Source organism: Anguilla anguilla, chromosome 5 (genome assembly GCF_013347855.1).
Source record: "Anguilla anguilla isolate fAngAng1 chromosome 5, fAngAng1.pri, whole genome shotgun sequence".
NCBI lineage: Eukaryota > Metazoa > Chordata > Actinopteri > Anguilliformes > Anguillidae > Anguilla > Anguilla anguilla.
The window spans coordinates 32,415,327-32,438,856 of record NC_049205.1 but is presented as its reverse complement, the minus strand read 5'-3'; the positions used below and the strand labels follow the sequence as shown (position 1 = coordinate 32,438,856).

The following is a 23,530-nucleotide window of genomic DNA, read 5'->3' as shown; positions in this document are numbered from 1 at the left end:
CCCAACTAACAATGATTGGGCTTTTGAGGAAATGCAGAATTCAGTGGTTTTCACATGTCAGTACTAATTCCACATATGCATTGCTTGCATAATTATTAGCAATCAATATCAACATAAACATGTACAATATCAATTGCACCATTATGTTTCTTAAATAGTACAGTATACACATTTCTATGATGGATAATTTATTGTGTGAATCATGCAATCTAATCAGTTTAGCATTTTAGGTAATTTATACATTTACTTCAGTGTTACACAGAAAACATGAAAGAGAAAATTTAAAGAGATCACAGCAATGGTTTAAATAACAGTCCAAATGAACAGACTGAACACAAAATACATCATTTAAAGTTTGGTCTTGTTACTCGAAATGGATAATGCATTGAGGACAGAAATACATACAATGTTTGAAAATTTCCCACAAAAACCAGTTATCAAAAAGAGATTATAAAAACAAAAGGTTGTACAACAAAAGAAAGCCCAACCTTTATTGCTCTTTTGTGTGACATTAGAAGAAAGCCCATCAGACTACCTGTTCTGTGAAGGCCATAACGATCATATGGATTTGCCAAGTCTCAAAAAAGCAATGCTTCTTAACATGTCAGTCCTAAATTCATCAAAAGAAAGACATTTTTAGTTCACTGCATTTTTTGTAAGAAAAAAGAAAAGAAAAAAAGAGGCTTCTTGCAAAAAAAAAAAAAAAACAACCCAAGTATACTTTTAAGTGAGCACTGTGAAAGATTTATGGGACATGTTAAATTTAGAACATTACTAAATGTTTTATGAACATGAGGGAAAAATCCAGACTGGCTTTTTTGAACTTGCCAGACATTAAAACACCTGCCTTTCAGAGTAAAAATAGATGTCCTGCATTGCTTAATTTTCTGTGCTCATTTCCGAGAAAGCTGAGGCGACACAATAGTCAGAATGAATGAAATCTACATAAAAAACTGTTGTTCATTCTAATGTGATGTTTCTTGCATAGGATTGTTCAGTTAAGAGATTAATTTCTTTAATTAATAACAGCTCAACATTATATGTCAAAAAACATTCCAGGCAAGGACAAAAGTTTTTTTTTTTTTTTTTTTTTTAAGTTCATTGTCTAGTTGTAAAAACATTTCAAAAGGCAGTACATATAATGCAATTATTTTTTTATATACAGTATCTAACAGAATTTCCACTTGACACATTTAGAAAGCTACACACTGGCTAGTCCATCTGATCCCTTCCTAATAATTTCCTATTCTTTTACCCTAAAGAAAGATGGCTATAGCTTCCAGTCAGCATTTTCTCTCTCCCACTAAAAACAACACAAAATGGGCCCAAAGGAAACGTGAAAACAGACTAAACATAGATTTTGAATGATTTGAGCTAGAGGTCTGTATCAGGCTAGAAATAAGGGCCAAGCCTGCCTACGTCTTTACAGCTCAAACCGAACCAGCCAGATAAGCTCTAACCAAATTCGAAGCCGGAACCCAATAGAGACCGATCGCTGAAATAAGCCAACAACTCCATACATCACAATCGAAAATAATGCAGTGTTTCCCACAGGAAAGCTGCTAACGAAGTTGTTTGCGATCGCGGATCAGAGATGGGGGACAGTAACACTTCCACCAGCTGTTAACTGTAACACTTCCACCAACTGTTAACAACAATTGACAACAATCGCGCAAATAAAAGCTTCTACCATTCTACAGTTTTTAACATTATGCTCAACTAACCAATTTAAAACTGCTGTACATGAGCTTTCACGCTTCTTATTTAAACATTTCTCCTTCTGTTAATGTGACATTAAGTTTCTCACTTGCACCTCTGCAACAGAAGCAACTTTTTATTTTTTTCAGTATGTGTTTGCATGAAGTAGGTTCGTCAAATGGGAATCATTTTTAGTTTAATGTTTGAAATGACCAGAACAGGCTAGTCAGCTCTGTGCCATTCTTGTCAATTGTTGTTAACAGCTGGCTTACACAACTATTTGTAAAATTATGAGTTGACAGCATTTGGCCTGTACCTGACCTGATGTCACAGAGCTTGAAAAAAAAAAGAAGAAGAAAAAAAGACCAATACCCGAAAATCACAGAATACCTCCCGGCAAGGTTGGGTTCAGGTCAGGCTACAGACCTCTAATTTGAGCACTAACGACACAAGCTACAAGGTCATTCAAATTGTTTAATGCCACTCGGCACATGTAGCTAGCCATAAAACATCGGATGCCTCATAACATTTCTGAAGTAACCCGTTCTTCAAACCAGACTTGGAGGCAATTCCTTTATTCAAAAATGATGGATTAAAGATGGCACACTTATTTCAGTTCTCCTGTAAATAAATATAAATTTCAACAGTCATGATTTTATGGTTGTGATCATCATTTTATCTTGATCAATAGAGTCCTGTGCATGAATTGGTCAAAGGAAAAGCAAACGCTTCTGATGTGTAAAGAGTGAGTAACAAATTAGACCAACGATACATAAATCCAAGCATGTACGTTCAGTTAACCGAGTGCATTACATTTAGCCATTTAACAGACACTCTTATCCAGAGCGAATTAAACAGATAGCATTTGTTACATACAGCCAGATATTTTACCGAACCAATTTATGTTAAGCATCTTGCTTAAGGTTATACCGGCAGCGCCTAGCCGGGAATCAAACCCAAACCTTTGAGTGGCAAGCCCAGTTCCCTAACCATCACGTTACATCACTGCTCTCTCTTCCAATCAACCTGGGAAAACGCGCTCCACAACATTGTTCAAATCTTGAAGCAGGTACTATATATATATATATATATATAGCAGCACAAGCTTAATAAAGGGCTTTTGTTTTACAAAGTCTTATAAAACATCATTGATATCTTATCATTAGTGTTTTGATAATTGTCTTGGTTTTTTGTTTTTTGCAACAGAACAGCATCATTTTTGTCAGATGCGGTTTAAAAAAACATGCAACCTGAACTTCATATCTGCACTAGTCCTCAGCCAAAAAAAACTGTACTTTAACACCACATTTAAATACATGGACAGAACAAAATATATCATTTGATAAATAATCAGCTGTTTAACTTTAAATTACCAGATTACCAGGGTGACTATCTGGTAATTTAAATCAGATTCAATATCTCCAAACGGATATCTAGTTTTAGTTTAAACTTACGAAAGAAAACTGGTAAATGCTTTACACGCAGTAGAAGCTGTGACTGGTTGACAGCAGGAACTCAGTAATATCTTGTAATTTTCATCTCGCAAAACCGTGCTGCATTTACGAGTTCTTCATTCTCTTTAAATGCAGATTTGTTGGGATGGCAGTTCATAACATGACATAGTTATGAGTTTCACCAAGTCCCTCCTGCTTTTGCACTAGTTCCTAAACTCAGATGTTGATTACATTTATTTTTCCTACACCAATTCATTCCTCTCTTCCAGCAGATTCACTGGATTTACAATGCATGCAAACGCTCATAGTGTTTAATTAAACAAAGTGATGAAACCATCTTATAGGAATCGTACCGGTCTGAAATGTCAGTCCATTTTTCCATTGAACCTCTGCACAGTATTTCTGAAGCACAGTATAATTGCCAGTTCCTTCTCAGAAAAATGGCCCTGATAAAGCAGACGTTTTGTCCTACATCCTTAGTCGTTTGATCGAATCAATTAGCTAATAGCATCCATTTTGTGTTCTCCTTTTAGTGTCATTTTTTTAGAATTAAGAAACGCCTATAGTAGTGGATATGGAAATGAAGCACCAAAAACACAACAGATTATGCATTTATGTGGAAAATAAAATAGACCATGAAGACATTCTACAGCGTATGATTACAACAGAAACTGTACAGGCCTATCTCACCCTTCTCAACATGTATCCAGAAAGGGACAGTTGCAATCTCCAAGGTTAAAAAGCACAATAATCATAAAAAAGATTTGAAAAAACAGATAAAAATTCAGATCAATCTTCATTTCCCTAGTAACATTCAGTGAAATTCTGTTTGCTGCCAGGTGAACTATTCATATGCTCTGACTATTTTTATTTTTACTTAGGTTGTAAAAAGTGCTAAATCTGAGCTTCCTTTTTAGTTATTGTTGTTCGAATACATTCCAGAACAAAGTTAAATACATTGATTAAAAACCCCTTTTCCCCTTAGGTATCCAGCAAATGTGGTACTGAGCCTTAATTTAAAACTCATTCTGAAGATTCATATAATTCCAAGAAACAGTTATCAGCAAAATTCTCTTTAAATTCCCAAGTACATATTCCAAGGCAGAGGCATTGGCATCAATGCACATAATATGTGAAGGTAAGAGGGTACATTAGTGGGTACATTAGAAAAATTGTTATGTGTTGCGACAGTTGAATAACATGCCAAAGTGTTGAAGAGGGGACAAAGAAGAGTGAAGTAGAGGCAGAGTGGGTGGAGGAACAGAGAGACAGCCTGAGGAGGAAGGCAAGGGGAAAAGGCGGGGGAGGGGGGGGGGGGGGGGGCGAGGAATCCGGCGGCCGGGGCGAGGACGCTACTGGGGATAGCTATTCTGCTGTCGGCGTTTGGCGGACCTCATCTTCTCGAAGCGAGACTCCATCTCCTCCAGCACCTTGGGGGTGTACCTCACCACCAGCTTGACCGTGCCCTGCGCGGCCTTCAGGAGCTCCACAGCCTTCTCGTGATGCTCGCCTTCCACGCTCTGCAAAACAGACAAGCTTCCGCCATTAAGGCCAGACTTCGGCAGACACGGACCCCCTAGCACAGTCTATTTTCCCACGGATAGGAATGATAGATGCCTGACACACTCAATTTGTACTTAAATAGTAACTCATCAGTGGAAGAACTAGGCAATCTAATACAACTGTACAGTAAAAAAAGAAATATTGAATGAATTAAATAAATAGTTCAAACAGAACAAATATTCAACTTAATCATGTTGGAAAAAAGTCAGTTTTTAAAAAATAATCAGGTGATACAGGCAACACATGTTCAACCTCTGGAGGCATAATGTGACTATACAAAAGCTCCTTTTGATTTGCTTAAAGTGTATTTTATTGCTTTATACCATAAACCTCTGAACAGCCCATTACCAACCATTGTAAAGTTTATAGGTTGTCAGAAACCTCTGTAAATATGCACAATATCCTAACAATGTTTCTTGTGGAATCAGCAGGTAGCGGTGGGAGGCTGCCACAGCCATTTGGGGAGGGGGGGGGGTTATTTAAAAGAAAGGGTTCATTAAGGCATACCTGTACTGTAGAGCAATGAAGGCCAACACTGGATGCTCACTGCTGTGATTGTCGGCTGTAATGTTATACTGTCAGCTGTAATTTCACTGTCTGAGCAGGTTGGTGGTGTGCATTAAAAACCACCTTAAAAATGATCAGATTTGGGGAAAGAAAATCCTACCTGCCCAGCCCTCTGTTGTTGAGGTGTTGTGTGTCCTCAAGACTCACTTGGAGTAAAAGTAAAAAATAAAAAAGTAAAAACCAGGCATGCCATGCTTGATAAGCGGCCTAGTCTGTCTATCGTTCTCAGTGTGAATTGTGTTTAAGGATGTCTTGCTTGAGGGGCACAACATATCAATTTAAATCATGAATAATGGTAAAGTTTTCTTCACACTGCGTAAGTATAACTCATAGTTGAATTAGACTGCAGCAACCTACGCCTAGCATATTGATCATCTAAAACACCCGCAGGAAAAATTGTGCACACTCAGTTCATGTTTCATTTTTGGCTGTCAGTACCCTGAGCAAGTTCAATTTCTGTTGTCGATCTCTGAGTTTATGCTTCTTCCATAGCCTACAACATTCAATATTTTTATACAGCTTGTATTTATGCATTTTGTATACCCCATTTACAGGAGAGCTGATTTCCCAGAATACTTACCAGTAAAATTATCTTTCAAACACCACCCCCTCAAGTGGGATTTGATGAGAACGAAGTATTTCACTCCCTGTATTTCAAACAGTCAATTTGCAGGAATATATGGAGCCCTTACGTGCAGCAATACATTATACCCATCAGCCTTTGGCAGTGTTATTGGTGGAAATTATTCTGAAGATGAATGGTCCCTCAGAATGTGCGGGTCTCCTGTAGGCTGTACGTGTATGAAGGCAGTTCGGTGAGACTCCGTGTGGACTCACCACTCCGTTGACGGACAGTAGCTGGTCCCCCCTCTTCAAGCCACCATGCCGATCCGCAATCCCGCCAGGTATTATGCGGGAAATGTAGATGGGGGAGTTCTGCTCCTTCCCCCCCATGATGTTGAAGCCCAGGCCCTCCTCGGTCTTGGGAAGTTCCACGACCCGGGGGTGGGAGTGCCCCTCGCTCGCTGCGAACGCTGCCACTGTGGCCTGGAGGGGCATTACATTTAAGCGTATTGTTCTGATGGGCATTTCAAATAAAAGTAGATATACAATTCCATTTCAGATGTCATACATTCTTGCATAACCACAGCTTACAGAATAGCTAAGTAGGAAAGGTTGTCTACAGTCTAGCAATACAACCTGCAGTCTTCAAGTGCCTTTAAACACTGCAGATCTAATCATATTGTATTCGATTTCTTGGTGGAAACTTGTGGTTCTTGCCACTGTTGAAAGATGCCTGACCTCAGTTGCTCTCGCAAAACGCAGCTCTACTGCAAACTGCAGTGCAGCCCTTGTAAGACACAAGATTGCTTTTAAGCACAGCGAGACTTTGAAGAGGCATCAGGGAAAAACGGGGAAACATTCGACAGATGGCAAGTATGGCGAAATGAAATCAACATGCGGCAATAACAAGCGCATCCCTAAAAGAGTTCAAATGCAAGCAAAATAAAATGGTCTGCATTTGCATCAGATAACAAAGCCATAGCAGGGAATAGAAATCTGTACCAGCCACTGAACTGCAGAGAAGGCATCCAAGTTTCCCAAAAGGCTTATACATCTGAGAATTAATTTATTACACATCACTCTCAAATGTGGGTGGAGCTATTCTAAAGATTCATGCTGTTTATATGTATACAGATAGGACCAACCAAGACAAATCCAACTGGACAAATGTATTCCATTCTATTTTGTAGGATTCAGTATCCATTAAGACAAACACTGCTTCAGAAAATGTGGCACTGTGCTTTGAGTCTGTTGTACACACCTTTGCCTTGTAATATTATTATGATCATCTTTATCAGAGGTGGGTTGAGTGCTCCAAAAAAAAACTGTTGTTACTTCAATGAAAAGGTACTGAAGTTAAAAATAGCCCTCCTAAAAATTACCTTGACAAAAAATGCCAGTGTAATTCGTGTTGCATGTAAACTAGGCGTAATTATATTTGGAACCATTTAACTGCCTAATGAAATATATTGCACATGTATTCTACATATTCTATATTTCATGCACTTCTCATGCTTTCTAGACAAAGCTACATTGACTGCATTGCAAAGCAATTCCCATCACCAAATTACCTAGCACTAAACCCAGCAGCAAGCAATAGCAGTGTGCAATACAACCAGGGCCAATGTAAAGTTGGCTATTGCTGCCATTGATAAGGGAGTTGCCTTAGTAAAGTTGTACAGCTATTCAAAAATGTTAAGTCTTACTCTGAGCACAATGAACCTAGCTAGAATTAGATTAATATAACTAGTTAGATTCTCCTTTCTGTTGCTTTTGCACCTTGTAAAGATGAACTCCATATGCTGGTTGAAGTATTTACTACCATACTATTATGATTGGGAAACAAGAAATGAGGAGAACTTGTAATTACTGCAACAATGAAACACTTTCAAAAGCAGACAAAGCACAAAATATATATTTTTGACATGAACAGAAGGTCCATTGACTGAAACTGTCATTATGCAAGTGACAATTTTTTTTTGATACAACGTTATGACACGCTGGCTTATTTTGTGTCCTTTCAATAATATTTACAGTTGAAGTGTACAGTGCCTTTTTGTTGAACATACACTTCTCATGTACTAAAACATTGATGACACTGTCAAGCTGACATACGTTCTTTGCTATAACAGATAAGGTGCTGCTGACTGTACAAAAAGGCTGTTTCATCATTGTTTTTATTGCACTATTCTGTATTGAATTTTATGCTGTGCACTGAAATGTCTTGGACTGGGATCCTTGCAAAAGATATTTTCCATCTCATTGGGACTCACCTGGATAATGGATAAATAAACTGAACATTTACATACTGTTGACCATGCTTTAAAAGCAGCAGTTCATGAGTTGAGTGGTATGAAGTGGCAAATTTCCACTGTGTGGGCAATAAAGTTTCGTAAAGCTGGCAGAGCTTGGCAGTGCCACAGGGTCATGTGGAGCAAGCAGCACGGAATCTCTATGCCTTCATATGTTCCCTCAAAGCTTCAGGTTTTTAGCTGACACTGCAGAGCCAGCCCACTGGGGCCAGGCAAACGGGTCCATCAGTCTTCCCTCCCAGGACAACCCCCCTCCTTCACTGTGATGTGTCTGTAGTCACAGAAACCCAATCCACAAGGCTCTGGGCCAAACTGCAGGAAAAAGGTTTGGGGGGGCTACAGTTCATAAAGGTGAGATGTGCCGTCACACTGACATGAGGACACAGACTGCCAACTGCCCACCAAACCCCCAGCCACGGGTAACAGATGCTCTCAGTGATGAAACAGATGGAAAAGGGAGAGTTTCCAACTGCCGTGAAGGTGCACAAAGAAAATAAGAGATGCACGAAACAAGAGCCGGACAAGAGGTCCAACAGTTGTGAAAATCTGAACTGGTCTATTTGCATCTTCCATGGTCATGACTTAAATAAAACAAAAATGTACAAGCTTAAATTATTGAACACTCAAAATCTGTGGGAAATAGTTTACTTTCTTACACAGTGCTGGTGAGGAGAGACCTAATGAACAATTTATTATGGACACTAATCTCTTCATAATTCAAATTTAGTGGCAGCTTTGTACACTTTGGCTGGATAGCTGGCTAGCCATTTGTTTATATCAAGTTATTTTGTATTATTTCAGTGTTGTATACATATTTGTAAGGACGAGACTGCATAGGGTATGTGTTCAGTGGAATTTACAGTGCTTGAGGGGGAACTATTGTTTGGTACTGACAAGTTCAACTGGTTAATTTCCTGTGGGCTCTGGGTGAATGAACATAAGTATATTTGGAGAGCTTGTCAAACGAAGTGGATTGTCCTTTCTCCCTTTTATTTATTATTTGTGCTTCACCGGTCCTGTGGCTCAGATCTTTGCTTGATGAGCATTTCATATCCTGCACTCAGAGTGCATACATCATGTCCCACCGCCGTGTCTAGCTACCGCTCTTGTGCTCAATTGTCCCAGTTTTTAGTTCCCGCTTTGTTTTGCTGACATAACAAAAACCGCAAGGCACTTTAATAAATATTTGACAGATTTAGTGAGGCAAATTATTCATCCTGTGAGTTTATGTCCAGTATGAGGATGGCAAAATGTGCCCCCCTTAATCATTGCATTTTAATAGGTTCAACTCCAAAGTGGAAAACTTTCGTGTGAGATCCAACACCCTCTATTTTGTGTATTTGGAGTTATTAGCACTCTCACTGGCAAGAGAGCCTAATTGGTCTTTGATTGATTGATTGATTTCATTAATTTAATTCAGGCAATGGTAAAAACAATTTTGTCATATCATATTTTTGATATTGTTAAAACATATTTTGAGTTCAAAGTCACTTCTGGTTTATTCTTGACATGAAAATGAGCAGGCTGACTGCAGCTAATTAATTGAATGGTTTATCCTTGACATGAAAATGTGTAAGTTGACTGTGGCAAATCAATTGAATTGTATTGCTTATTCTTGACACGAAAATGTGTAGGTTGTCAATGAACTGCCCATGTATGGCCAATAAACTGCATTAGAGAATGAGCTAGAAACTTGACTGGAAATCATCACTAGATGGTTTGAACTTGCAGACAACTAGCCAATCAAGAACCATTTAAGTTTGGTATGAATTGACTGGCTTTGTGTTTCTGATGTGTTTCCGAAACTGATCTGTGAAGCTGTTGAAAACGAATTTACCATTAAAATCTTTTTTTTGGGTTACAAATAATGGTGATGGCACCTGTTCTACACTGTCTTTTTCACCACTTTCCATTAAAGTAATTCACTCATGCTTCAGAAAAATAGATGCCTAATTTAATTTAGGATGAGAGTAGACTTAGGATCCCCCCTCTAAAGGTGGGTCTAGCTTACCTGTTTTTATTGAGTACCTATAGTAAAATAACTAATCTATTCTAAAAGTTCCATCGCATACAGTCAACCAGCTTCCAGTATGGGTGCTTTCACTTATTTTTTTGAAGAGGAAACATGCGTTTTCAATGCTGCATTCCAGTAGACAGCCTGTTGCCATAGTACCGTCTTTGGCATGCCCCTTCATTTCGAGCAAATTCATCAAACTCAGAAGCTTTGGCTTCAATTGTACACACAGGAACTTCAACGTTACAAAATCACAGTTGAGTATCCGGTGAGTCTAAAGAATGTGTGGAAACATTGGGCCTTGCATGGTGAGGCACATTTAACATTGCATTCTCCCCACCCAATGCTGGGCTAGAATGCCATGCATGCTACATGAGAAAATGGCAATGGAAAGCAAGTGGAAAAAAATAAAAGAATTAAAAAATTAAAAAATAAAAAAGTATTTACCTTAGCAGTAGCATTGGCTCTGACCTCCGGGCTGCTATTAATGTCCACCGTCTCATACACATGTTCATACACCTGGAACAATAAGATTACTGATTACTGCTACTAAAATTATAGTAGTAGCAACAAACTCCTATTAATCTGTTGTAACATAATGAGAATTAGAACAGGAGAAACAAAGTGCAACATTTGTATGGAGAATTTCACTTATATTAAACAAGGAAGTGCTTTAAACTAAACCTCTAACATTTAGGCATTACTGGCCTAGCTAGCTTCAGCTGGTTTGGCAGCATGTTGTGGTGCATCTCACCCATCACAACCCAGGGCTGAGGGCAGGGCTGCTGACATAAATAATGAAACCAGAGAAGGACCATTAAATTGGATGCACTGACACAACCCAATTACACAGTGGAAGAGCTTGCTAGCCTCAACTAGGCTGCAATTGTTAAATGTTCCAGTACTACACTGTTGGTTCTCAAGGTCATCACAGTGTTTGTGTGCATACCTGCCACCTGACTGAATACTTCAGACTTCAGGTAGACAATTAACTGAGTGTAAGAGCACAGGGAAATTTTTGTTTTGCAACTCTGTAAGCTTGCATACATGGCATGACTCATCTCTTGAATCTGCAGATTTGTATCGGGGAAGTTATGAAATAATTCAGTAAATGTTTCTTATTGGACAAATAGAAATGCATATGATTATAACAGAATCAGTTTGAGAAATTTCAATGATTTGATCAGGGTTCACAATCTCCACTTTGACTCTATAAACATACTGTAGTTACAATAAATTAAATGCAAGCACAGTTGACAATCAAATAGCATTACGACAAAATTGCAGATAAATGACAAAAAGAGAGCTCCATCTCACTGAGAAATACATAATTCCTCAAGTCTTTAATTTATTACCGGATAGACATCCCATATTTGGACTGTCAACGTGAACACCTCAACTCATACGATTACGCCAAACTAAGAAAATGCATTTAGTTGTTTAAAAGTTAATCGCGAAAATCAAAAGAATTAATGAGTTAACGATGACAGCCCTAAATAAAATCCTTGCTCGAGTTGCCTCCTCCTGAAATATGGCTTGAATAGCATTGGTTACAAATAGTAAGGTGGTTGTCTTTCTCTGTCTCCTTCTAATGTGCCCATATAGCCACTGTTTTCTTGGCTTGAGAGTACAGAATATGTGCAGCACCATGTAGGATATGTCACGGATACACTGTTTTGTAATAGACTGTGGTTCCATTCAAGTTTGAACATGTACGGAATTAACGATGCAACAAACTGATGGATATATTTTAAATGACAGGCCACTGCCAAAGGTGAATATAATCTCATTTGCCGATGCACCTATTGCAGTCAACAGCACACATATTGACAATTCTGTCAACTAATCAATCGGTGCAACCCTAGTTAGCACAATTGAAAAATAAACCTGAAACTGAAGGAGCCAAGCACAAATTACCTCACAGAGGCAACTGGATTGTGTTTATCTTCTAACCCTAACAAGCTGTTCACCTTCTCTTCCCACCAGAACACATCCCCGTCCTCACCTCCATCTACCCTCTCTGCAGAGTACTTTCGCTGTCTATTCTGAAGCGATGGTTACAAGCAACTGCAAATCCCTCAAGACGACCGAATCTCTTCCACGGTTACCTTACTGAGCACTCCCTTTCACCTCTCCCCCCACCCTCATTAAAGATGAAGACATATCTCAACAAATATCTCTCCCACCAGCTGATCCCCACATTTCTCCTCCAGTCCATCACTCCTGACATCCTTTCATTTATTTCCTCTCTGGTTAACTCCTCCCTGTCCACTGGCTATCTTCCCTTATCCTTCTAGTAGGCCTGTTTCACCCCCTTCCTGAAGAAATCCCTTTGCCATCTCCACTTACCAACCAGTCCCTGCCATTTCTTTTTGTAAGGATATTGCAGTCCTTATGTATTTTGTTTTACCCAACTCATACAGGGTGAAAGCAGAGGGGGCTACAAATAGATCAAGAGATCACAGTACAGACAGTGCCATGTTGGGGAATCGAACCTGACTGAAGTAAGGGATTCATACATGGATCGAGAGCTGGTCGCCTCATGGACAGCACTACGTCTCACTTTCTGTACCCATTTCTGGCCAAGACACTTTAGCCTGCTGTCTCCCAGCAGAGAACCAGTTTCTCTGTCCCTACCAGGCAGGACTCAGTGCTGGCTGCTTCACACAAACAGCACCCCTCACCGTCAGTGCAGTCTGCCTTCCCATACTTCTGATTCTCCTTGACCTCTCCATGCATTTGACACTGTTCACCATGGTATATTCCGTTGTTGCCTGTATGCAGAGGGTGTCTGCGGCACGGCCTTTGCCTGTATTGTGTCTTACCACGCCGAATGTTCCTTTACAGGTTGCTTGGGGTCAACACTCTGTAGTCCCCTAACAGGTATGCCACACGGCTTTGTTGTTCATTTAAGGTAGTTTAAGGGTCAAAGGGGTAGTTGTGTTCTTGTTCGTATAACTTTCAACAGGGTAGCTGATAAGTGGTCAATCTGCAAATCCTCTCCATTGGCTACACTTACCCCCTCAAGGGAATTGTTGCACTTTGACCAATGATCTCTGCACTGAAAGCAGTTAAATGCGAGAATGTAGAATATTTGAATTAACATTTTCATAAAGCATAACGTTTAAATTAAGTTGTAAACTTAAGTGTTTAATACAACATTTTAATATTTAAGATGTCAATGGCAAATTGGAAAATACTATGTCAATGAGTAAGATTTTGACGGAATAATTTATTTTAATATGTATTTGAATTCTAGTGTGAATCCTTGTCTATATCACCCGCAGTTATTTCTGTGAATGGGAATACAAATTTGTAAAAATCCAACTAGTGGTTTTTCCAGAACTGTATGAAAGTGGTTGCATAATAACAGTACCTATGCCCAAGATTCTTGTCCTTGTCAGTTGTTGCCATCAGATGTTTGATGGCTCCTGTGACAACAGGCGCTCATCAAAGACTCAAGCCTCACAATGTAGAACAAAAACGGACACAACAGTGACTGTGTTTTGTTTTATTAATGCAATTAGAGCAAGCTCTATTTCTAACGACGTTCAATTAAATAAAAAGCCAAAAAGCAAGCTCTTTCTTTCCATGTTAGATGAATTTAAGTAATTGAAATGCACCAGCCTATCAATGTATTTCACTCATAGGCTGTCCATAGCATCCAGCAACTACAATTCCATTTTTTTGTAGCCAACATTTTGCACGCAGTGCCTTCATCACCCGAGGGCACTGCTTGCCAAAACTGGAATTGGAGCATAGAGTGTGCGACTTTCTTTTTCTTTCTGTTAGTTATTCTAAACATCTTAAACATCTCGTTTTAAACACCAGTAGACTAGACGAGTGTTTTTATAAATAAACACTGGTCCCTATATAAAAAAGTAGGCCTAGATTAAGTTCTTTTTTTTTTTCTCTGCAGGTTTGGAGCAGGCGTGATATCAATATAAAACAGTTGTGTAGGCGGGAGTGGTTGGAATGTCCACAGTTGTGGGCAGGAACAGAACAGGTGTCGCAGGAGCGGGCAGGAGTGGTCAGAAATGTTGCGGTTGCGGATGGGAGTGGGATTGAAAAAAACAGTCTCGCGCAGACCTCTACACTGTGTAACGCTATTTCTCTCCACTTGAAATTATAACATCTAAAAATTCTTCCTCATTCATTCCTGTTACTGTCATCAATTCCCAATTAATAGTGGAGTAATGAAGTCACCTATAACAATATTCTCACCTAACAATATAAAAATATTCTCACTAATGTCTGAAGCTGGCGGCTGGTAACACACTCCTATATCAAGTCTCTTCACATGTTTCTCCATGAGCTTAATCCAGATATCCTCATTACGTATGAGTTGGTCAATTTCTGGAATTTCCTGCACATTATGATTTTCTTTTACATAGAGAGCTACACCCCACCCTCTATATTATATATAGCCCCATCCCCTTCCCCAAGCCATGTCTCTGTGATCCCAACCATGTCATAGCCCCTACCAATCATAACAGCATCAAGTGGTGTAGCTTTTGTATCAAATTCTGTTCTTCCAGCAAGATTTCTTCTGCCTCTAAGGGAACTTACTGTTCATAGTTGCAACTTATCTAGCTTGGTAATTCACCTGCATTTATTTAAATCTTTAAAAGTTTCATAGTAAATAGGAGAACTTCCTTGCAATCAAGGTTTAAATGGTTTAATAGGCGACATTTCCAAAAGTGGCACTTAGCAATAAACTGAACACGGTTATCAACTAATTTGTGTCAACTTGTTGCATGGATTTGAGCAGACAACCTCAGAAAGTCTAATCACCTCTAGCCCATTGTGAAAACTTCTCCGACTTATTACAGACTCCAACCGTATTTATTGTCTGACTGGTAAATGTCAGAAATACTGGCACTCATACCATAATCATAGGTCATACCAATGCTTACAGAGTTGCAGAAATATCTACCCTAGTAAGTGGAACATGTTTGTACTGTAACACTCCTCACCTCTCGCACAGCATTGCAGAATTCACTCTGGAGGACCCTCTGCAGTGCCTGGAGTTTCTGGGGTGGAACCTCACCAGTCCTCTGTAACTTGTCTAACAGCTCGATGGCCCGAGAGATGTCTGCAGAAATGGTATGAAAGCAGGAGTCAACAACATCAATTTAGCTACAAATCAGTACTTTGTTTAACAAATACTACACTTCAGGGAAACACACTGTCTATTTAATGCATAATAGAGTAATATATTGTTGGTTTGGTGACATATTTGAATATAAATCTATTATGGAAAATTGTGGAGCAGAATTATATGCACAGTTAAATGAGACAGGACAGAAAGGCATGTTCTGTTCTGTTCCCTCATTCCAAGTTTAGGAACGGGGAAACAGAACACTGCACTAGGCAGTCCTTGACATTATACAAGACCTTTTGAACAAGATGAGAGGAGGTTCTAAAACAAGTGAGGGTTGACTCTGGAGGAAATGTTTGTTTCAATATAAAAACTTTGATCTGGTGTTTTTTTCTTTAACTTGGCAGAACAGCACACTGATTGAGCTGCCCATTTTTTTGACCAATCAGAACTCTTTGTTAGCACCCATCACTCCATTAGCACCCATCGTGCCACTGTGATGACACTAAGCAAATTTTTAGAACTCCCCGGATCAGACCTGAGGAAGTAGCAATGTATGGCGACTTGAAACATTATGGTTATGTTTACATCGCAGGTCTTGATGCCCAGTCCCAATTGTTTTTACCTATATCTGATTTTTTTGACCAGCTGTTTACATCTACTTTTTAAGGTGACGCATATCCAATACCTGTGCTCACACGGTTGACACTAGAAACAACCCACATTAGCATGAAAGGGTTTGGTTACCGATACGAAAGTAAACAACCGTGCTGCCACGACCATTCAAACTGTTGCTTTTCGAAGCGTCTTAGGTCCGCAACAAACATCCTCGGTATTTTGGCATATACCGACTCTTCACACCACATATAAGTAAAAAGACATGAACTTGGTTTTCGCCACTAGTCCCCCGTTTAACTTATTTTAACATTTGTTAAATTGACAACCTACATGACAATGGTGGCATGCCTTTGACATAGTTGTCACATCAGGGCTTGACATTAGCACCCGCCACCTGCCAAATGAGAGTAGAATTTGACACTGGCGTGTAACTCAGTCAGTCTCTGGCAGGTCACTTTGGCAGGTGACCTTTTAGTACACTAAATGGCAAAAAGTACATGGAGATGCCATCTAATTAGTGGGTTTGGCTACTTCAGCCACACCCATTGCTAACAGGTGCATAAAATCCAGCATACAGCCATGCAATCTCCCAAGACAAACATTGGCAGTAGAATGGGTCGTACTGAAGAGCTGTGGCACTCAAAGTGGCACTGTCATAGGATGCCACCCTTCCAACAAGTCAGTTGGTAAAATGTATGCCCTGCTAGAGCTGCCGCGGTCAAATATAAGTGCTGTTATTGTGAAGTGGAAACATTTAGGAGCAACAACAGCTCAGCTTTGAAGTGGTAGACTACATAATCTCACGGACCGAGACCGCTAAGTGCTTAAGTGCGTAGCATGTAAAAATCATCAGTCCTCACTCACTGCCGAACTCCAGACTGCCTCTGGAAGCAACATCAGCCCAAGAATTGTTTAAAGCACACCACCATTGGAGCAGTGGAAACGCATACTCTGGAGTGATGAGTCAAGCTTGACTATCTAGCAGTCTGACGGATCTGGGTTTGGTGAATGCCAGGAGAATGCTACTTGCCTGAATGCATAGTGCCAACAGTTAAGTTGGGTGGAGGAGGAATAATGGTCTGGGCTGGACCCCTTAGCTCCAGTGAAGGGAAATCTTAATGTTACAGCACATAATGACATTCTATGGAATTGTGTATTCCCAAATTGGTGGCAACAGTTTGGGGGAGGCCCTTTCCTGTTTCAGTATGACAGGACCTCGTGCACAAAGAAAGGTCAATAAAGAAACTGTTTGCAGAGTCTGATGTGGAAGAACTTGACAAGCCTGCAAAGACCTCTGACCTCAACCCCACTGAACACCTCTGGGATAAATTAGAACGACGACTGCGAGACAAAAATACAAATAATATTGGTACTATTTTTCTATGTACGATAGGGAAAAAACTACAAGTGTATGTGCACTGGATGCGAGCTGTGGTGATTTCTATGAAAGGCAGACTAACTAAAAAGCTTGCACAACCCGAAATTACAGCTTACAGGTTTAGCTAGCTAATGACTTAGTTAGCTTTGAATTATTTCTTATACCTAAAAAATAAGCATGAATATTATGAATATAATAAAATTCTGAAAGGCTTTAATGTTGTTTAAGGAACAAGTAACACCAAAAAGGATGCTGCAAGCCTTCTTTGAGTGAATGCATAAAAGTAATTTAAATACAGTAAGCATGGATTCATCAAGTTAAAATGTTAATTAATATTGTACCCTAAGTCTTCAGCCAGAAAAGGTCTTGCCTTTGATTTGGTAACAATTTTTTATTTTTGGAATAACCATCTATGCAAATGATTTGGTAGCGAACTGACAGCGTATGGCAATGCATGGGGATATATTATGGGGAGAACTGTTGCCAAATGTCCCATCTGCGTCCTTGCTTGCTTCCCACTGCTCTTCCCCAAATGCCCGTTTTTGCTCTTGTCTCCTGCTCTCCCTGGTGGGGCGCCTGGCCCGAGCATGCTGCAATGCTGAGACGCTAGAACAGTTGGCCCCGCCTCTGTTCTGGCCCACATACCGCCCCAGACCTGCCACCCCCAGCACCTGCGCTCAACCAGTCCCACACCCCATCATCACTCAACACTCTAGCTACCAAATTATTCAGAACGGATTGTTAACTGCCTGATCTGACCTGTTGTGCATTATGAACTCACTCTCCAAGCCGGACAGAGGAGGATGGGCTCCCCCTCTTAAGCCTGGTTTCTCCTAAGGTTTTTTCCTTCCCCACCAAGGGAGTTTTCCCTTGCCACTGATGCCCTAGGTGTCTTTTTGTCGGGAGTTAGGCTGGGATATACTGTACAATGTATTGTGACAGATGTTTTTGAAATGTGCTATACAACTGAACTTTATTTTATTTTAATTTAACTATGAAACTGCAAGCATTTCTATTTGTTTTTGGTTGACTCCTGGGCCTAGCCTACTTATCAGTAAAAATCGTGAAAACATTTTTGGAAAGTTCTTCTCCCTTTGCTTTCTAGCAATATACTGTAATAGAAATATACATCACAAGGGTGGAGTTGGAATAAACATGAATGGAAAGTGGGAGGGTGCTAGGACACCATTCAAGTTCACTACTATTTCACTATAGCTGACTGAAGAGGTGAGCGGTAAACTGGAGATTATCATTTCAAAACTGCTGTACAGTTACAGAAAATTAACTATGGAAATGCCATAGGCCTCAGAAGTCTAACGTATCACAGAGCAAAACCTTCACAAATATATGGATTTCCAGAACAAAGGACACTGAATTCCGATCCCACTTTCCAACCAATCTAATTACTTGTTCTAACTACAAGCCAACACTGCTGCAAATGTTATTTATGTCACAGCTTGCCTGGCACCCTTTCAGGCTGGTCAAAGCTACGTTGCCAGCAAAGAAATCTAAAGCAAGTACTCAAATAACTTAAGAAGAACAGCAACAATAAAAAGATCTACAGTGAAATATACAACAGTACAAAGTAAAAAAACGAAAAATATATTACACTAACAGGTAACAGCAAATGGCTTATGCCCGCAAAGGGTCGCTAACGACTTAGCCATTAACAATTCGTTTTTTTTTTTTTAATTACACAATTTTTTAGATGATAAAAATGGGTGAAAAACATTCTTTTTCATATACAAACATCCAAATGTCAAATTATTTTGAAGGAATTGGGAATTTGCCATTCATTTCTCCCATAGACAGTTTTAATTTGATATATAACATAACCTACATATGAAAGGTTATTGTAGCCAGTGGCGATTTTAGCATGGCATTTCTGTTGGGGCAGTTTTGTATGACGTCACCATCACAAAAAATAAATGCAATGGCACAGAGGTTGCTTCATAATTTCAAACTGCTTTCCTAACGGCTATTTTGCGTCCTGCGACTTAGGTTACAACAGTGAATATGAACGGATTCCTAGACGTGCTGATACTAGCGACCACCCTCTCTCATATTAACCTCAAATACGCAAGATAGGACACTTATACATTATGCTAGCAAATTATATCAAGTTCCATTTATTTATATGGGGTGGTCGATACACGTCCCCTTAGCAACCAAAAGCTAGCGCTGGACCACCTCTGACTTATTTGCCGGCACAGAAAAAAAAAAAAGCGAAAGTACTGAAAAAATAACCACTAGAGGATAACAAGGACATTTTTTCCTACATAACTAGGTATAGGTTGTTACCGATATTTCGCCTATTTCATATATAATTGCAATTTTGTTTACGTTTTCTTGTCTGTCGAACGAAGGTGGTCGATAATAGCTGCTCTCACTCTAGCATTGGCGATAGACGTACATCAACCGGTTAACGGTTACATTAATTATTTTTTCACCACCGCAGGTGGCTCACCCGTTGCTAGGCAAAATTCGTAGGGGCAGAAACGTTTCTGCCCCTCCACCCAACATAATTTGCAGGAGGTTTTCCCTGCTTACGCAGATCACGCTTACGTTGTTCCCCTAGCAACGATGGGGCAGAGTGCTCCGCTGCCCCACAGCAGAGAGATAGGACAGGGAGTGCAGTCCGCAGCGCGAGCACACGCACACACAAAGGAAATTACTCCAAAACACCACTATAAGGATTGTGAGTCAACTTTATAATACGTATACACGCCAATTTCACCACTGAATCACTATTTTGTATTAAATATAAAATACATTATGCCACAACATTCAGATGTTACGAGAATCTTAAACCACAGCGCCACCTTTGGTGGGGCACTGCCCCACATGCCACTAATGTAAAACGCCCCTGATTGTAGCTATTCAATGTCATCCATCCATCCAATATCTATACCTGCTTATCCTGGGCTAGGTCGGAGGGAGTGCTGCAGCCTATCGAAACGTGCATTGAGGTAGGAAAGCACCCTGGACATGCCACCAATCTATCACAGGGCACACACACCATTCACTCACACACTCATACCTATGGGCAATTTAGAGTCCACAATTAGCCTACCTGCATATCTTTGGACTGTGGGAGGAAACTGGAGTACCTGGAGGAAACCCACGCGGATACGTGGGTTTCCTCCGTGCAAACTCCACACAGAAAGGCCCAGGCTGGACTCGAACCCAAGACCTTCTTGCTGAGGCAACCCACTGCACCACAGTGCTGCCCCTCCTATGTCATCATAATTTTAAATACATAAATACAAAATTAAATTCCAAATTCCAGGTTAATTTGATTAAACGTATTATAATTCATACTCATACAATATTACAGTACAGTGTAAGATAATTGCCAACTTCATAGTAAACACATGAAATTCCAAAACCGACAACTTGTTATTGTTGCTGGACTCAAGCCCAAGATGGTTACTGATATGTAACTAGATGGTTGCTGACTGGCTATTTAGCTATTTGACTATCTTCAAAACAAGCCAAATAGCAAGCTTGTGGCAAAGTTTTTTTTTTTTTTAATTATATGAAAAACATTAAAATAAATGTAAATCTCTATGAAAGAGTGGTTACTATGATGGCATTCTTTGATTATTGAACACTTCACACATCTCACTGACTGGTTGAGTTACTCTTCCCCTGATTGACTGTGGATAACTTAATTTTGATTGATGCAGACACGTGTGCCTATCCCCCCTATCGTACACGTAAAAACAGTGCCAAAATAATTCGTTTTTTTAGTGTCCACTGCTTGAGCTTTATAGTTTGTAATGTGTAGTTTGAGATTTGTAAAACAGATTTGTAAGATCAGTTTTGCTATGCGTAAAACACGGTTTGTGTCCACTTTGAGATTTGTATTGTGAGACGTATAGTTGGAGATCTGTTGAACGGGATTTGTAGTTTTGCAATGCGTTAAACACGTGTGAATTGTGTTTTACGGTTCACAAAACACGCATCAGTTGTAAAACACGTAAATAAGATTGACATTAAATTCGCCCCATAAGACACGCACAAAAGAATCGTCTTGGCAACGTAACGTTAACTTGTAGCAAGTTAATCCGTATCTGATCAGGTTGAGATCAGTGTAACTATCAACGTAAAATACCCACGCTTCATTTGCCGGCAATTGTTCAAACTCTTCACACTACTGACACATTTCTAGTCTTTTAAAGAGTAACATAGACCACTCTGCGTAAACTCACCTTAACTAGATAGAATAACGTTTACTAACATGCTAGCTAGCCGACACTAAACATCTCGTACCACGAATAAACTGGAGCAGACTACAAAGGATGTCACGAATGTATTTTTTTTAATCACGAAACGGTAACCGAAATTATAAACTTGACCGTAATTAGGCAATACACTTGACCATAGATGTGGCCAACGTTAGTGTTCAACACTGATTTGGAACAGGCAGATATTCAGCAACAAAAAATGGTTAGACCAAAAAATAGGAAGAGATTATTGTTTTTCCACGGCAATGTTAATTTGTTTCTATTCTTATGTTTTACCTCTTTCCAGTCTGACAGGTTCAGCCAACGAAGCCATTTTCACCGTAATGTCCACTGTCTCCGCCTGGGGAAGACTCAAAACAGAAGTGTTTTTCTACAGCAATCCACCCTGTCTCCAACCAAAAATAGGCTATTTTGTTTCTATGGCGTACTCCCCTGGGAAAGGCTCTAACCAGAAATCTTTTTCTAGTGAAATCCACCCTGTCTCCAACCAAAGATAGGCTATTTTGTTTCTACGGTGTACCCCCTCCCGTTTTCGACGACGGACTCGTCTTTACAATGCACTTCCCTCTACTGGCTGGAGTGTCAATTGCTCGAGGAACTGGAAATTGCAACAACAGGGTAGGTTGGGATTGTACTAGTGGAATTTTGAGAAGCACGTAGCGTAAGAAACGGAGAGAATTTCGCCTAGTTTCTGCAGAAGTCTAGAATTTCTTTGTTGTACCAATACATAAGAAAACACGAGTTCATCTATTAGCAATCCCTAATATCACAGGTTAACGAATTGAAAATGAAAAACGTCCAAAATCGTAGGTGCCGAACAGAGCAGACTGGAACAATATCTGCTACCAAACAGCTCCCCAGTGTGATTGATTTATAAGCACAAAAATAGTGACGTTTTGAACAATTGTGGCTGTCTGTCAGACTTAAGAACTAGCGCTGTAGTGGTAATGATAATAACTAATAACTTTGGGCCTTCTTGATTTCCACCCTGGTTTACCCGGGCGAATCGGCTGGGCCCACCTTTGCGCCGCCGGTTTATGCTGCGGTGCAAATACGCTCTTCTAAAACCGACAATTTAATTACTATTCACATCAGGGCTGGCACCAATCCATTCGGATCAATTCACGTGGCAAGATAAATTCATGTCATTTGTTTACCGTTAAAACTTTTAGCATCAGTTCACTCAAAAAAAAAAAAAAAAATTCAATCTATTTTTAAGATCGGTTTTCTAAATTAAATTACACCAACCCCCTAAATTATGTGGTGTCTGTATTCAATTTACTTAGATAATACTAAGGTAAAATAATCAATATACAGTATGAATATGAATATTGCAGTTAATCAATGACTGACCTGATAATCGAATGATTAAACAATGTTTAATTTCTTAATGATTTTCAACATCTGCCAGTAATACAACTTTCACTGTAGAAAAGTGACATTATCATTATAATTAATAATCAGTAAAATTAGTTTGATCAGCCTCTGAAACTAATGCAAAGAAAAATGGTTAATTGCCTGAGATACAAGTTTATATGAAACAATATAAACTGCTACAGAAGATCCAACATGCTTACCTTTACCCAAGGATGACAATGGCAGGGGAATCAAAGGTTTCATGCAGTCTTAACACGCTGTATTTGAAGGTTTGGCACAGATTGTTCAATAGCCCATTCATACTTGTGCTCTCGCATACAAGCTTATTGGTAATGTTACCTATTTTGCTAGTTAGCTATGCATTGAGTAAAGTTCAGTTATTTTTGCGTTTTTCTGTTTCTTGAATTTGTTTAATTTTTGTTCACTGGGGCACTACCAAAAATAAAAAATCAATTGATTTTGCCACTACTCTTGGCTGTCGTCCTTCCATTTTTTTGCAACAGCCAGTTTGGAGTGGCTGGGCCCATTCTCACATTTGGCGGTAGCGGAGGGTCGTTTATGCTGATGTCGAGATGTGAAGTGGATTTTTGTTTTTGTTTCTTTTTCATTCTTTAGCTGTGGTGGGGCCAAAGAA

The 23,530-nt window shown here is 39.6% G+C and overlaps 1 protein-coding gene across 1 annotated transcript; it reads right to left on the bottom strand.

Moving 5' to 3' along the window:
* Positions 1-171: 171 nt before the first annotated feature.
* lin7c (lin-7 homolog C (C. elegans)) lies at positions 172-22,017 on the bottom strand. The gene is made up of 5 exons (XM_035419054.1): positions 21,796-22,017; positions 15,149-15,267; positions 10,620-10,691; positions 6,120-6,329; positions 172-4,672 (listed from the first exon to the last, which is right to left on the bottom strand). The coding sequence occupies exons 1-5, from the start codon at positions 21,830-21,832 to the stop codon at positions 4,505-4,507; spliced, it is 606 nt and encodes a 201-aa protein (XP_035274945.1). The 5' UTR covers positions 21,833-22,017; the 3' UTR covers positions 172-4,504.
* Between the last annotated feature and the right edge of the window lie 1,513 nt (positions 22,018-23,530).

What these genes read in the sequence shown, in the direction of transcription:
- lin7c (XM_035419054.1), bottom strand. Translation starts at nt 21,832, where the DNA reads ATGGCTTCGTTGGCTGAACCTGTCAGACTGGAAAGAG. An exon ending in ACCTGTCAGACTGGAAAGAG is followed by an intron (nt 15,268 to 21,795) that starts GTAAAACATAAG and finishes CCATTTCTGCAG; the next exon opens with ACATCTCTCGGGCCATCGAG. An exon ending in TCTGCAATGCTGTGCGAGAG is followed by an intron (nt 10,692 to 15,148) that starts GTGAGGAGTGTT and finishes TTATTGTTCCAG; the next exon opens with GTGTATGAACATGTGTATGA.